The sequence below is a fragment of the Crinia signifera genome, chromosome 1, assembly GCF_055691185.1.
Source record: "Crinia signifera chromosome 1, ASM5569118v1, whole genome shotgun sequence".
Lineage (NCBI taxonomy): Eukaryota > Metazoa > Chordata > Amphibia > Anura > Myobatrachidae > Crinia > Crinia signifera.
In genome coordinates this window covers 158000706-158016092 of record NC_139217.1, presented here as the reverse complement: position 1 = coordinate 158016092, position 15387 = coordinate 158000706, and the positions used below count along the sequence as shown (strand labels likewise).

The following is a 15387-nucleotide window of genomic DNA, read 5'->3' as shown; positions in this document are numbered from 1 at the left end:
ATACTCCCAAATGCACTACATATAGTTTAAGGTTAAAACATATTTTCTTTCCTTCATGATTGGTATGAATGTGTTTGGTGTTGCGTGCGCAGCACTCCTTTGTTTGAAGGGGAAAAGTATTATTCGGGTAACAGTTTGTGTTAGCATTACACAAACTGTGCAACTGACTTATTATCGTTTTACTTATTAACAGTTGACACTTGCCCCTCCTCCCTGATAAGACTGTGTGCGGCTCCAGTGAAGCACATGTTATGAATTAAGATATATGACTATGGTAAAGTTTTAACATAGGCGTCTATGGTGGGAACTGGCAATTCAGACTGAACACAAAATCAATTGGGGTCCAGATTGTTGTGAATTGCCGGTTCCCACCATAGATGCCTACTGTATGTTAAAACTTTATCATAGGCGTCTATGGTGGGATGCAGCTATAGAACCACATGTTAATTCATAACATGCATATCAATTGAGCCGCACACAGCCTATCAGGTGTAACGTACATCTTGAAACGTTGTCACGAGGATTACAATAATGCTTTGAAAATGCTCATTTCAATACAGATTCATCCTTAAAAATCCATTTGAGTGCTGCCTGTTACCTCATATTCTGCTGTTCAGCTAATGTGTGGGAGTCTGGATATGTTTTAAAGGTATAATAATAAAAATTAAAACTTTTAATTGTATGTAATATACATTTGTGTCATATGCGATTGAGAGTGTACCCCACCCAAGTTTCTTTTTCTTCTTTGTTTTTGTTGACCAATCATGGCCGATCCTGGGTGTACCCATTCGTACAAGGGATCGGGTATGTTAGTAAATTTCCCCCAATGATTGACCTTTTATGAGCACACAGCCATTTTGTGACAGCAAATACAGCTTGTACTCATTTGTGCCAACATTGGATTCATGCATTTATACGAGTTTGAATCTATAAGGGTTATTTTGATTTGATCTGTCCCCTGCGCGTTCGCACAAAAATGCTGGGTGTTCCCAGGGATATCCATAGATGGTGTGGGGAGTGGGCAGCTGACATCAGTGGATGTGGACCGCCTACAGACACATAGAGGTGTCTCTGATCTGCGTGCGCTGCAGAAATCATTCGATGGTCGCCGATCATCTAATGATTTCTCCCCCGCACCCAAGGCTGCGAATGGATGATTATGCAAATCATCCATTTGCTGGCATGCGGGGGGATTGTGGGTGCAAGGGAGGGGACCAGCACTGTGGGCGGCATTTGGTCCATACAAAACGCTGCAAAATTCACAGCATTGTGTGTGGACCAGAATAAGGTCCTATAAGTGTCAATTTATTGGATTGTTTTTATTTCTATTTAAAGATATACATATTGTGGTTCCAACAGGTGTGTCTTTATTCACCTAGTATTTCTGAGCATAGGTGTATGAGGACAACTCTGTACCCTATTACAACTGACACTGCTTTCTTATTACACATCTGCACCATCATCTATGACTTCAAGGGGCTGACTGGCACATATTAGTTTGGGGGCATGCAGAAACCACTGGTCCATATGTGGCAGCTCTTCCTGTAGAATATAGTAGAAAGATGGTTGGGCGCCGAACCCCCCCCCCCCCCCCATGCCTTCAGATTTGTGGCATTACTCACATTTGAATGTGAGTTTCCCAGCCCTGTCCCCCTCAGTATATATATATATATATATATATATATATATATATATATACACACATATATATATATATATAAATATATATATACCTATATATATATATGGAGAGCAATAGTGGGTTGGCGCCCCTAATGTTGATCACTCCAATTAGATCAACCAAGCCTTAGTCAATATAAATCTAGCACATAGGAAAAAAGTCCATTCAATCTTTAAATATTTATTAAAAAGTATTTTCTTTCCACACAGTGGCAATAGTTATTCCAGATCTTTGTACATGTCATTGATACATCTCTGGTACATGGAAACAGCAGAAGAAAGTAACCCAACACGTTTCGCCCCTTTAGCAGGACTTCATCAGGGGTTAACTGTAAAGTAATACAAAAATAATTTATTCAGTCATTGTTAAAAATTAAAATATGGACAATTTTCATCATAACAGGATAGTATACGATTTCTTAGGCAGCATACATCTTGAAAGAGTGATAGTATCAATCTTTTGCCATTTTTCTGCTTCTGTTCACCTGTTCACCCCTTCCGCTTTTGTATATAGACCTCTTTAATATTTTTCTGTATATCATGTCTATAAGTATTAAGATTACTGTATTGGGTTACTTTCTTTTGCTGTTTCCATGTACCAGAGATGTATCAATGACATGTACAAAGATCTGGAATAACTATTACCACTGTGTGGAAAGAAAATACTTTTTAATAAATATTTAAAGATTGAATGGACTTTTTTCCTATGTGCTAGATTTATATTGACTAAGGCTTGGTTGATCTAATTGGAGTGATCAACATTAGGGGCACCAACCCACTATTGATCTCCATATTTTCCCCCCTATCCCCCATCCAACAGGGGATTCAGTGAGTAGGGCAGCCCCGTATAAATTGACCATAAATTCTGTGGCGCGACACAAGGGTCTGTTCACCATACATATATATATATATATTGGTCGTTTGGCCGCACTCACATTCTGGTAGAGAAGAAATGCTGGGGTGACAAAGGTCCCAGAGGCAGACCGAAACATTGAGATCTAACTGTGCCATGCTGCCTGATTAAACAGCTTTTTTACTTGTGTAGTTCATACACAATTCCAGCGGGTGGGCAGCACTCAAATAAAGAAAGCTCACATAGACTCCATAGGGTAAAAAAACCTCAGTGTATTAAAGCGCCGAGTGCTTTCGGGGTTGCCCCCCGTCCTCAGGGCACAGAATACACGGGAGAGAAAAACCTGCTGCACTATACTTTGTATAATGTTTTGAAAATACACCTTTTTTTCTTCACTTCAAACTACGTGAGTGCTGGTCTGTTGCCTAACCTGGTTCCCAGGATAGGTAAGTGCTGTCTATATATATATATATATATATATATATATATATATATATATATATATATATATATATATATATATATATATATATATATATATTTGTATTTTCTATCTAATCTATGTGCTTACTAGAGAGAAAGGACAGTCAGATACTTGGGACTGTCATGTCCTTATTCATACAGTACAGTGAAATACATATTCATAGCAGGTGTCTGGCCATCCGGTAACACCAAGCTGCCACTGACAATGTGAGATTAAGCATGGTGGTACTGAACTCAGAAATGGCAGGGAGGAGAGAGGAATATTGGGTATGGGGTCACACATCTGCACTATACTTACTGGACACAGCTCTTAATTTGCATGGCGGCCCATGCTGCAACACTACAGGTAGTAGCAGCTGGCCCAAGTTGCTTAAAATGGAACTGGTCCAGCCTGCCACTGATAACCTCTGAATAACAAAGATAGCACATTTTGGGTGAAATGTAATAGGATGAGAGATTCCGAAAGTGAGAGATTTGGTAAGAAATCTCCAGTTTTTTGAAGCGGCAATCATTTACACTGTAAAATCAAACTTGTTTTGCAGTGTAAATGATTGCCGCTGACTAGGGTGGCCAATCCCGGGATCGGGATCGGCGGGATCCCGGGATTTGGCCTCAAAAAGTGCGGGATTTCAATCCCAGGATTGGAATATCCAATCCCGGGATTTCGGGATTAGACTGCGCATGCGCAGTCTAATGCCGAGCAGCGTCTGAGCACTCGCTCAGGCGCTGCCCGGCTCCCGAATCCTGACCTCTGCGTGCGGCCAGCGTAGCGTGACAGTAGAGGTCACGCTGCGCAGCCTTCTCCTGTGCCCGCCCCCTCTCGTCTCCTCCGCACGCGCGCCCGCCTCCTTTCCGGCCTGCCCTGCCTCTTCGTTCCGGCCTGCCCTGCCTGCTAAGAAGGAGGTGCACGAGCCTGGAGGCACCGTGCACCTCCAAACCCACTCCCGGCAGGCCGCCCGCTAATGTAAGTAAATGTGCGGGTCGGCCGGTGTGGGGGTGGGTATCCACAAATATGCAGCACAGCACAGGTAGGGATGCCAATCCCGGGATTGAGCATTTTTCAATCCCGGATACCGGGATTGAAAAAATGCCCCGGGATTGGCATCCCTACCGCTGACTGGTGATTTCTTACCAAATATCTCACTTTCTGAATCTCTCATCCTATTAAATGTCCCCCTATATGTCTGATGCTAAATCATTAATAAATGAAAACATTAATTTCAAAATTAATCTGTAGTACAGTCATTTCATACTATATCATCCTAATATTACAAACCACATAACACGATGCTCAACAGCCATAGTGATGTTTTGATTTTGAGAGCCCTACATTATAGACCTATTACTAAATACTAACTTTTGTTTTCTATATATTTTTTCTATCTCTTATTTAGATATGTTTAAACTCAGACAGTATATCACTAAGAAATGTTGGTTCATCTGTTTTACTTATTCTATGTTATAATAAATGAATGAGAGAATGTAGAGATATAGGAGGCTGTAAGGGCTGAAATTATTTATTATATAATCTATTTTTCTAATTAGTTTTAAAAAGTTTGGATCAAATAAAGGGCAGAACGGGTGGTGTAATGGTTAGCATTACTTCCTCACAGCACTGAGGTCATGGGATCAATTCCCACTATGGCCCTAACTGTGTGGAGTTTGTATATTCTCCCCATACTTGCGTGGGTTTCCTCCGGGTACTCCGGTTTCCTCCCACAATCCATAAATATACTGGTAGGTCAATTGACCCATAACAAAACTCACCCTACAATGTCTGCGTGTGCGTGTATATGTGGTAGGGAATATCGATTGTAAGCTCCACTGGGGCAGGGACTGATGTGAATGTTTGAATATTCTATAAAACGCTGCAGAACATGTGTGTGCTATATAAGGAACTGTTAATACATAAATAATGTGTTAAAATCAGCATATGTAAGACATTTATTTCAACCAAACAGCAAGGCAAAAAAATCCTGTAGTAAGGACTAATTGCAAATGATACATTTGTGTATTTTATGAAAAAAAAATGTAAGACATTCTATAGTGCAATTTTAAGGGTATAAAATATGTCTTCAAGCAAAGTATTAAAACATTTAAATACAATTAAAAAGAGTGAATACTGGAATTATATTTGCAAGTGTGATTTATTATAAGGAAATTATCCCATATGTACATTTTAAACAGTCTAAAGACAAAGTTATTTGCATCTAAATGCTACATGCACTATAAATTTACATTTTGCATTTGTAACAATATAGACCAGGCTATTGCAGGTAAAAATGAGTCTGCTTTTTCTATTTTAGGTCATCTTGATTGCGCAGCCAGCTAGTTGTCATAAACAAGAGCCCATGACATTGAAACTACCTCTCTGCATACACATAGTTTCAGGTCATAACAGTTTTATTATCAGGACAAAAGAGAAAAAGCCATTGTTGTCTACTGGTCTTCTGACTAAGAATATGGAGGCACCAAGGGTGTGACAAGAGTTGCAAAAAGAGTAAAATTAAAGAAAAAAACAGTTATGACAGTAAAATGAACAACTAACTGTTTTATATTTGGTGCAGTGTGGTCACACGAGAGAAAAGACATTTCAGTTAATCCCAAAAATCAAATCAAGCCACCTGTATGCTGCATTTGGCTCCATGTTTCAGTATATATATATGCATTGTCACAAAAAAAATAAGAAAGAGAGAGGCATAAAGGATAAGGCAGTTTATTGGTTTCCTGTAGGCAAAGTGTGTTATCATCGTTAAATATTTTTAATTTCACATTTAATTTTGTGTCCCAAATAACGTACATTTGGGCTGTGTAACAGGAAGGTAGTTGTCCAGTCAATAGCTCTTAACACCTTTACAAGTAAAGATTCACAAGGGGAACTTTCTAAGTCACTAAAAGTGGAAAATTTATTCAGACAGATTTTCACATGCAAGGTTTGTACAAACTGTCAGAGATTCACAGCATGACCAGAAATGTTTTTGTCTTTGCAGTGGGGATAACCTGTTCTATTGTCAACTACAGAAACTCCGCATCAGTGTTCGTGAAGATTGCATTCCACTTAGTCATGTTCGCTGGCTCTCACAAAATTCTTGGTTGTATATTGTAGCATTTTATTGCATCAGCAGCTTGTTTGCAGATAAGGAATAAGAACCCAAAATAAATCAACAATTGCTTATTGCTTAGTTGTTGGGATAATAATTTCTTTAGAAGTTTCCAGTACCTTGCAATATATTTTTTTTTTACTTTTTTTTTTTCACCGATTTCCATGACATTTTTCTGAACAATAAATTAGAACTGAAAAGGAGAATACATTACATTCTCAAATGAAAAATAATAATGTTGGACTTTAAACAAATCAAACATTTAACATAAAATAATATGAACTTTCTCTCCCGGCTAAATATAAATAAATGAATTTATTTTATAATTCTTTAACTTTTTACACACATGACCAGGAGAGGGCTAATAACACAAAATGTATATTAGACTGTAATTGAATAAGTAAAATATCTTTGAATATGTATTTACAAAAAAAACAACATAAAAACATATATTGGACCTTGTGATATGTGCCAGTTGTGTTGTTACTATTACTCTGCAGCGTTTGTTAATTATAATTTTACTAGTAGCCAATATGGCCTAAAGGCAGAGGCAGGCGTTACTACTACGCACTAAAATGGAATACACTTGAAATCTATAGGTGCATATATTTAACAAGCAAAATATTTTAATCCATGTGAGTTTTGCAGAGTCCCACAAATGCAAGTGTAACATATTTTCTTTTAATGGCATAAACAAACAAAAAAGAAAAGAAAAAATACACAAAATATAAAAGAGGAAAAGGGAAACAAAAAGTTAATTAGCAGGTTTAGAAGTGAAGCAACAGGCTGAGAGTTACTAACACAAAACACATATGTTCTTGCAAAAGCGCAGACATTCAAAACGCATTATCCTCTTCTATTCAAACCCTTACATTGAGTTTACTTTTCAGTTTTGGTAACAGGTCTAAAAACTGGAGAGAGTACAGGTATTTATTCTTTTCTCTGTTAGTCAGCCATTTGCCTGGAGACCAACATTTTCTGTTGTTCTGTTAAAAGTGTTCCTTTAATTTATCCCAGTAAGTACATTTCTCTCTCTAGTATTTAGAATGCATAAAAAAATGTAAACCAAACAGCATCATTCTCCATTTAATCACAGTGAAAATGGCGGCAGCTATGCAATCTACTTTGTGATGCATTTTCCATAACAGAAATAGAAGGTAATTATATACAGAACAAATGGACAAAAATGTATTTTGCTTTCTTGCTCTAGAACGTGTAATACATTATCTTTCGTTGCATATGGAAGACATTTTGTAAAATATCTTAGCTGTCCCAAGAAATTAGGTAGTTTAAAAGCAGAATCATGCTCAGCCACTCACTGGGAAAACTGGATGAGAAAAAAGGATCCTTCTAAAAGGTGCAATATTTCCACATGTATTCAAAACTAATGCAACTACCAACAGTCACTGAGTCTCATGTTATCACTGTGTCATGCAAATTCCTAACCAAATGCTCATGCATTTTATCAGCCTGTATAATGCAAACGTGCTTTTCAAATAAATACATAGTCTTTATATCAAAATAGGATGCCCACTCTCATCTTGCCAAATGAAACATACTACACCTTTCTTACACACCGTATTAAATGGAACCATTTGTAAAGGATAGTTGTTTGTCTATGTAACAGGATTGATAGCTCATATATAGTCTATAGTGTTCATGTGTCTTATGTAAACAATCAAAAAGAATGGCCAAAAATGACTGCACCTTTTTTCTAGCTCTGATTAATTTCCTACTTGCCCTATTCTTTAGACAAATACAGTATTCTATAAGAGGTTCTTTGCTACTAAAACAGAAGCCTCTGCTTTTGGGAAACTTTTTTTGGGGGAGGGTGCTTTGATGCCTTCAGTCTAGTTGTATCGGTTTATCAAGGGTACAGTATATCAACTATGTCATATGACTCTATGCTGGCAGTTTTTTTGAGTTGTAAGTTTCCTAGTAAATTGCTATGTATGTGACAGCAGCATTTGCATTTCTGGTAAATATTAAACAGTCTATGTCATCTGCTGTTAGTAATTGTAGCATGGTGTTCAATCTACTATTATATCAGAGCCTCTTTAATGCAAAGCTTTGACTGGCAAAGAGCAGAGACAATGTAACTTGTCATAAATACTGAAAGCAAAACAATACCTCTTACAAAAGTAAACAGTATTTTTAGGACTGCATCACAGGGACAGTTAGTCAATCATCTACTATACCACGAGCAAAAATGGGGAATTGCTGTAACTCTTGCAAATCATACATTCAGTTGACACCATTAATGCAATGCACAAAAAGCCAAGAAAAATAAGAGATAGAGCAGTTATGCAAAAATACTGTGGGACAGCAATCACTGGGACATACAAAAACTGTTTCAACATAACATAAAGGCACCATTGATGTCTTTCTCATTTTGAAATACTGTAAAAAAATTGCTACATATGGCACATAACACATTTGTACATATACTTAATTTATAAAACGTTTCCTGTTTTCTACTTGCGGAACTGTTAAAATAAAATAAATTGTTTAATTTAAGGTGGAACACTTCATTATATAAAATAAAGTTTTACAGGTGAATCTATGTTTTATTTTTTCTATACAGCAATAGGGTCTTGATTAGCTATTACGTTGGACAGCCGTGATTGTAACTCTTCTTGTGTGGAGAACCGGCTAGTTGGGTTAGTCCTACTGTCTGCAAGCCGGTATGAACTGGCTGACTCTAAGCTAGTCGCCAGGGGATTTTGTATACTCAGGAAAGGTGTTTCCTCACCTATTCTTTCATCTTCTGTCTCACTCTCAGATATACTGATCTCAGAGCTTGTGTCAGTGTCCAATCTTAATCTATTGGAAATGTGGCCATTGGGTTTTGTTCTTTTTGCCCTCCGGCTGTTGACTAGTTTCTTTGCAGGCTCCAGGGCCGGCTCGTATTCTTGCGTAGTTTCATATTCCTCATCCTCCACTATTCTTAAAGGACTTGGCGGCAGGCTGCTGCTATCATGAGCGGGATTATGATGGTAGGAATTGTACTGCTGGTTGTAGTGGTAATGGTGATAATATGAGTCATATCTCTTATCTCGCAGTCTTGGAGGTGACACCAAAAGCAATGGTCTTTCTTCTTCTATAAAGGGGCTAACAGCCACAGAAGGAACTGATACAGCTAAACTAGATACCGGTGTAGACATCTCCAAACAAGGTGATTTTGGAGAGATTGGAGTCTGAAAATCCACAGGTGACATGCGAGCCGGTGTTGTCATTGCTGAAACATATCTATGCCATGAAGAAAAAACAAGATAAAAAAATTAGATTCTGTATAGTGAAATTGTATTTGCAATTTATATATTCAATGTTATTTCTAAACATATCCAGAAGTATCAATAATGTACAAATTAATTTAAAGAAATACAGTATGAAGAAAAAAAACTACATGGAAGAAGAGTATCCTGGAATAATCCAAAACAGTGGAGGTCTAGGGGAGGAGAGGACAGTTGTGCAGTCTTTGAATGGGCCACACCATCTATTACTGGTTGAGTTCTCAAGAAGAATCTGGCTCCATGTTTCTTATGATGCTTTACAGTGCATGTGCAGATTTTTAGGAAAAAGACAACTGTCTTCCCAGTGATTTCTGCAGCACAGAGGCTATAGAGGTAATGCCCCATACACACTATATGACATAGTGAACTTTATCATTCAGAAAGGTATTTATGAATGATATTGTTCACTATATCATCTAGTATGCGCACTCAATATTGTTAACGATGAACGCTCCTAAGCATCGTTAACGATCATTGATGTCTACTGAACATGCAGGTCAATTTGACTATATAACCAAATGACCTGTATGTTTGGCTGGTCCCAGTGATGTCACTGATATTTGCAGCCAATATTGTTCAGTGTGTATGCACAAAACCGTCCGTCCAAAATGGTTAAATGTATCGTCCGCGGCCAGGTCGGCTAGTGTGTATGGTGCTTAAGTATAAAGTATGCAGAGTTGGACCGGCCCACAGGTGTACAGGGGAATTCCCTGGTGGGCCTCACTGCCAGAGGGCCCCCACTCCTTATGGAAACTAAAACAAGATTAGCTCTCCTGCTAAATAAAGCTTGGATTCGGACCCTCCCTTGAACCCATCCTTTTTAAAATCACCTGAAATGGATAGCCAGACCCCTTAAGCTTGGGACCCTACCACTGCATTTCTTGGTGGACCCTTCATGCTCCAGTTCAACAATAAATGCATTGGTGCAAGGTGGGTGGTGTGGGCCTCCCTGAAACCTTCACAATAATGTTAACTATTTTGTCAAATAAAGTAAATGACTACATTGAAAATTACACTGTAAGACAAGTTCTACACTCTCTGTCTCATTATGGTTGGAATAAAAAAGATTGTATCAAAAATCATATATACAAATAAATATATATTTTTTAAATTAGCCTGTATCCCCTTTGCCACTAATTGTTATGTTACCTACATGCTGGGCCACTTTCCGTGTTAGTCATCTTCTAACATCAATATCACTGTTTTTTTGTGATGTAACCAAACAACATTTTTGTCTCTGGCTGTTTTTCAGAAGACTTAAATTTATGATTAATTTGTTAATACTGTATCTCCTCATACAGCATATGTGAAAAAATTGTCTATAAAACACACAAATACGTATTTTGTGGTAATCCACCTTTCTAAAACCATAAAAGCAGGGTTGTGGGTCATAATGCATTATCAATGGGATTTCCCTATTCAAGCAAGTGTGCCCCTGAATGATGCAGATGCCACTATGGTAGAGAAAAGGCACATCTAGTAGTGCCCATCTTTATTATAACATGTTCCCGCATACGATGAACATACAATAACTTATAAAGAACCACATCATTTGAGAGAGGACTCCTGTCTGGGTGCCCCTGAGTTAACTGGATTCAGGATGAGTTTCTGAGTTTTCCGCATTGTATGCAGTTGTTTATGTATTAGAAAGAGAAAGAGGGGTTGTAAAGTTAGATGCACACCTTTTATATAATTGTTAATCTTTTATATCCAGTTGTTTTAATGTTGCCTATTAGTGCTTGCCCATACACTAAGGCCCAGTGTGCTTTTCTTCAGTGAATATACGCATGTGCAGTAAACACTTTGGCCCTTATTCAGATCTGATTGCAGCAGAAATTTGTTTGGAAAATGGGCAAAACCATGTGCACTGCAGTTGGGGCAGATGTAACATGTGCAGAGAGAATTAAATTTGGGTGGGGTGTGTTGAAACTGAAATCTAAATTGCAGGGCAAAAATAATGCAGACAGAATTTACCATGCACAGAAACAAAATAACTCACACAAATCTAACTCTCTCTGCACATGTTACATCTGCCCCACCTGCAGTGCACATGGTTTTGCCAATTTTTCCAAACAAATTTGTACTGCGATCAGATCTGAATAAAGGCCTTTGTTTGGCCTGTCAAGTGTTTTACCCTGCAATACAAAGGAGCTGATGCAAAGCTGAATCCATTTGCAGAGCCTATGCTGCATGTTTTTTGCTCTAGTCATGTTCCAGAGCAAAGTGTTCTACAAGCAATGCAGTCATATTCAAACCAAACAAATCTTCACTTGAGTAACTTAGAGTAGAAGTCCAAAGTTCTGCGCTGGAAGCAGCTAGAGATGATAAACACTGGACAATGGTGACCCCGCACCACAAGCGAATATGTAGACGTAACGAATGTACCAAAATACACCCAGGAGTGTTTCCTTCACAAGCGCTTCAAAAAGAAGAGGTACCATGCATCCCTGGCATGGGACTCGGCCTCGGCCTCTGAACAGACAGATAGATGTCCAGTGGATATATATCTCATGAGACGTATCGACGTATCGATCTCAATGGCTCATGTAGTTTGTATAAAATAGAGAAAATATGCCAAACATAGTGTAACACTATTTATTATGGGCATACAGTATAAAAACAATACGAACAGGTTAGTATAATAGCAACAGGTGAGGCTAGTTACCAGAAAGGGTTATTGGAAATTGCAGATCCGGATTCTGGTACTCCGACAGGAATGCTTGCCCCAATCTGGAAACAGATGTTCTGGGTAAAAGGTTCCTAAGCGTTTATACCCTCACTAGGGTCTTTATCCCCTTGATAAAGACCCTAGTGAGGGTTGAAACGCATAGGAGCCTTTTATCAAGAAAGTGAGGACTTCTGTTTCCAGATTGGAGCAAGCATTCCTGTTGGAGTACCAGAATCCTGATCTGCAATTTCTAATCAGAGCAGTTATTAAGAACTGACTTCCACCCCAGTGAAGGGGAGTCGCCCATCTTATGCAAGCGATGTATGGTACCTCTTCTTTTTGAAGCGCTGGTGAAGGAAACACTCCTGGGTGTATTTTGGTACATTCGTTACATCTACAAATTTTCACTTTTCAGGGGCATAACTGAGAAGTAAAAGGGTGCTCAATGTAGGTAAATTACAGGGAGGGTTTACTGACATAATTGTGGGCTATGCAAAGTTGTACATTTACAACGACTACAGAGCTGACCATGTAGTGCAGGGATGGGCTCAGGAATCAGAATAATGCTTACCCCTGCTTAGCCTGGCAATGGACTTCCATTGGCTAGTTTCACAGGAGTCTGGTGACGGGTTTAGGAGTATGTTAATCCTTATGCTGAATCCCAGGTGCAGCATGGTGCATGATGTATGCAGCACTGCCGATCCCTTGGGGTGTACAGATGGAAGCATTTATGCCCCAGAGATGTATACAACTTTGCATATGGAGAATGTACACATTCAATTCAATGCTCATAAATACTGTATGGTCAAATTTCAGTCAACCATAATGTCACTTGCAGACACGGAATGTTTCATGCATGATGAAGGAATTAACTACTTTCCATCTATATAAGAATGTGTGCAAAATATGTTTCAGGCAGTACGGATGGTGTAATGGTTAGCATTACTGCAGCACAGCACTAAGGTCATGGGTTCAATTCCCACCATGGCCCTAATTGCATGGTTTGTATATTCTCCTCATACTTGCGTGGGTTTCCTCAAAATTCCTCACAACAAAATTAACCCTAGTGTTTAAGTGTGTGTGTGCCTGTGGTAGGTAATATAGACGGTAAGCTCCACAGGGCAGGGCCTGATGTGAATGGCTAAAATATGTTCTGTAAAATGCTGCAGAATACGTGTGCACTATAGAAATAAATAACTCATCATTAAGTCCAGGCCTGGCCAACCTGTGACTTTCCAGTTGTTATAAAACTATACCTTTCAGAATGCCCTGCCACAATTCGAATAGCAAACTGTTGCAGGCATTGCAACAACTGCACTGACTTGTAGTGTCACAACAGAAGGAAAGCCACAGGTTGGACAGACTTGATTTATGACATGTTATTATAATGGAACTTATCTTATATTTGGCTAGAAAGATCTTCAAAATCACATTGTACAGTATACAAATTTAATGAGATCTGGTTTACAAAAAGGGAGAACATGAGTTACCTTTCACTGTGGGGTGAATCTCTGTAGGAATCTGGCGTATCCCTTGCATGCCTGAGATAACTGCAGTCTCTATGACCTCCAATGCCATTGAGTCGTCCTCTCGGCCCTGTTGGACTTGTGTGTCTACTGTTTTCTACTGATGACGTCACAATTACAGAGTGACTTTCTGAAATAATGCTTTCTGATTGACCATTACTCCAGCTACCAAGAAAATAAATAAAAAATGTCATTACATTTGATAACCATTGTATTTAACACTATGTACATATCATCATATCATATATGATAAATAATGCTTTTAAATCAATTAGTTTTGTTGACTATCATTATCTAACATATTATTATGACAATGTAAACATACAAATGCATATCCAATACAATAATGCATTTATAACCTGAATATAAAAAAAAAAAAAAAAACATACAGTACTAACTGTACCATGTAGGGGAGAATGGTGACAGGATCCCCACTTTGCTTGTGATTGCCAACCGGTCAAATGGTTAATGTAAACCGTGGCAGTTGAACATCAAAGGGTAGGTATTGTATGACTTGAGCAACAGCAAACATGTCCGTTGATAGCAATGAATAGTTCAGTTTAAAATCAATATTTGCTATGGTGGAAAAATGGATCAAATCTCCCACTCGATTGGGAGATGTGATCCCTCAATAAAGAAGACATGATCTGTAGAGAAATGATGTATTCATGTGTTTGTGGCTGTTTGAAATGGACACGAATAACGTAATTTCAGCTGAATATTTATTAGTATTTACCAGTGGCGATTTGTACCTATGGGCTGCAGGGCTGCAGCCCCCCAGGTAAAATCGATAACTGTAGTGAAGCCAGATGCAGTCTGTGAGACCACTGGCTTCACTGTGGAAGTCTAACCTGCCAGTCCCCGCAGGCCGTCTCATTGGCAGTTCAATTCCTCAGGGATGCCTCTATGGGCTGGTGTGCAGCAACCCATAAATTCCAGGGTCTGCGCATGCGCAATACCAGTGGTGGGATTCAGCCGGTTCTCACCGGTTCTGCAGAACCGATACCTAATATACGATCGGTTCTGCAGAACCGTTTGCTAAGGACTGCCGTGGACGCTTACAAGGTACTTTAAACAGCTATGACAGCCGGACAGAGAGCTGCCTGCTGCCCGGCTGTATACACAAAGCAGGTCCGCGGCTATTTTTGAATGGTACTGCTGGACCGCGAGCCAATAAAAGCTTGCGGTCCGGCAGCCAATAAGGAGCGGCAGTGGTGGCTCATTATTGGCTGCCAGGCTGCGAGCTTCTATTGGCTCTCGGTCCAGAGGGAGAATTCAAAATAGCCACGGACCTGCTTTCAGTATACAGCCGGGCAGCACGCAGCTCTCTGCCCGGCTGTCACAGCACTTTGTGAGCGTCCGCGGCAGTAAGATTCTGTCGCATTTAACTCCCCCTTGGCAACCAGTATGTATTCCCCCTCGACAACCAGCATGTATTTTCCCTTGGCATCCAGCATGAAGCCCCCTTGGCATCCAGCATGAAGCCCCCTTGGCATCCGGCATGAAGCACCCTTGGCATCCAGCATGAAGCCCAAGGTGTGTAATGTGTGAAAAAACTTCTCACAGATTACACTTTTCTGGCGCTGTTGTTGGTAAATAATTGTATGTATAAACAATTAATGTGTCCACTGCTGCTGCAGGTATTTTATATGAGAGCTCCCTGTTCTGAGATATATTAAATGCTTCTATTGCCGCTATTAATGCACCATCTTGCTAAACTAACAGCTTTGCTTACCGCTGCTTCAAACGCTGACTGACTGTAATTATTTGCTTGTCTGCCATA

General features: G+C 39.2%; 1 protein-coding gene across 3 annotated transcripts in view; it reads right to left on the bottom strand.

Moving 5' to 3' along the window:
* Positions 1–5140: 5140 nt before the first annotated feature.
* The window catches only part of NRG1 (neuregulin 1), a 688020-nt gene continuing 677773 nt past the window's right edge, over positions 5141–15387 (bottom strand). For all 3 annotated transcript variants that reach the window (XM_083175127.1, XM_083175136.1, XM_083175145.1), the window contains 2 exons: positions 13569–13769; positions 5141–9366 (listed from right to left, as the gene is read on the bottom strand). In XM_083175127.1, coding sequence (XP_083031253.1) covers positions 8694–9366; positions 13569–13769 — 874 coding nt within the window. In that variant the 3' untranslated portion in view covers positions 5141–8693. The remainder of the gene's footprint in view (positions 9367–13568; positions 13770–15387) is intronic.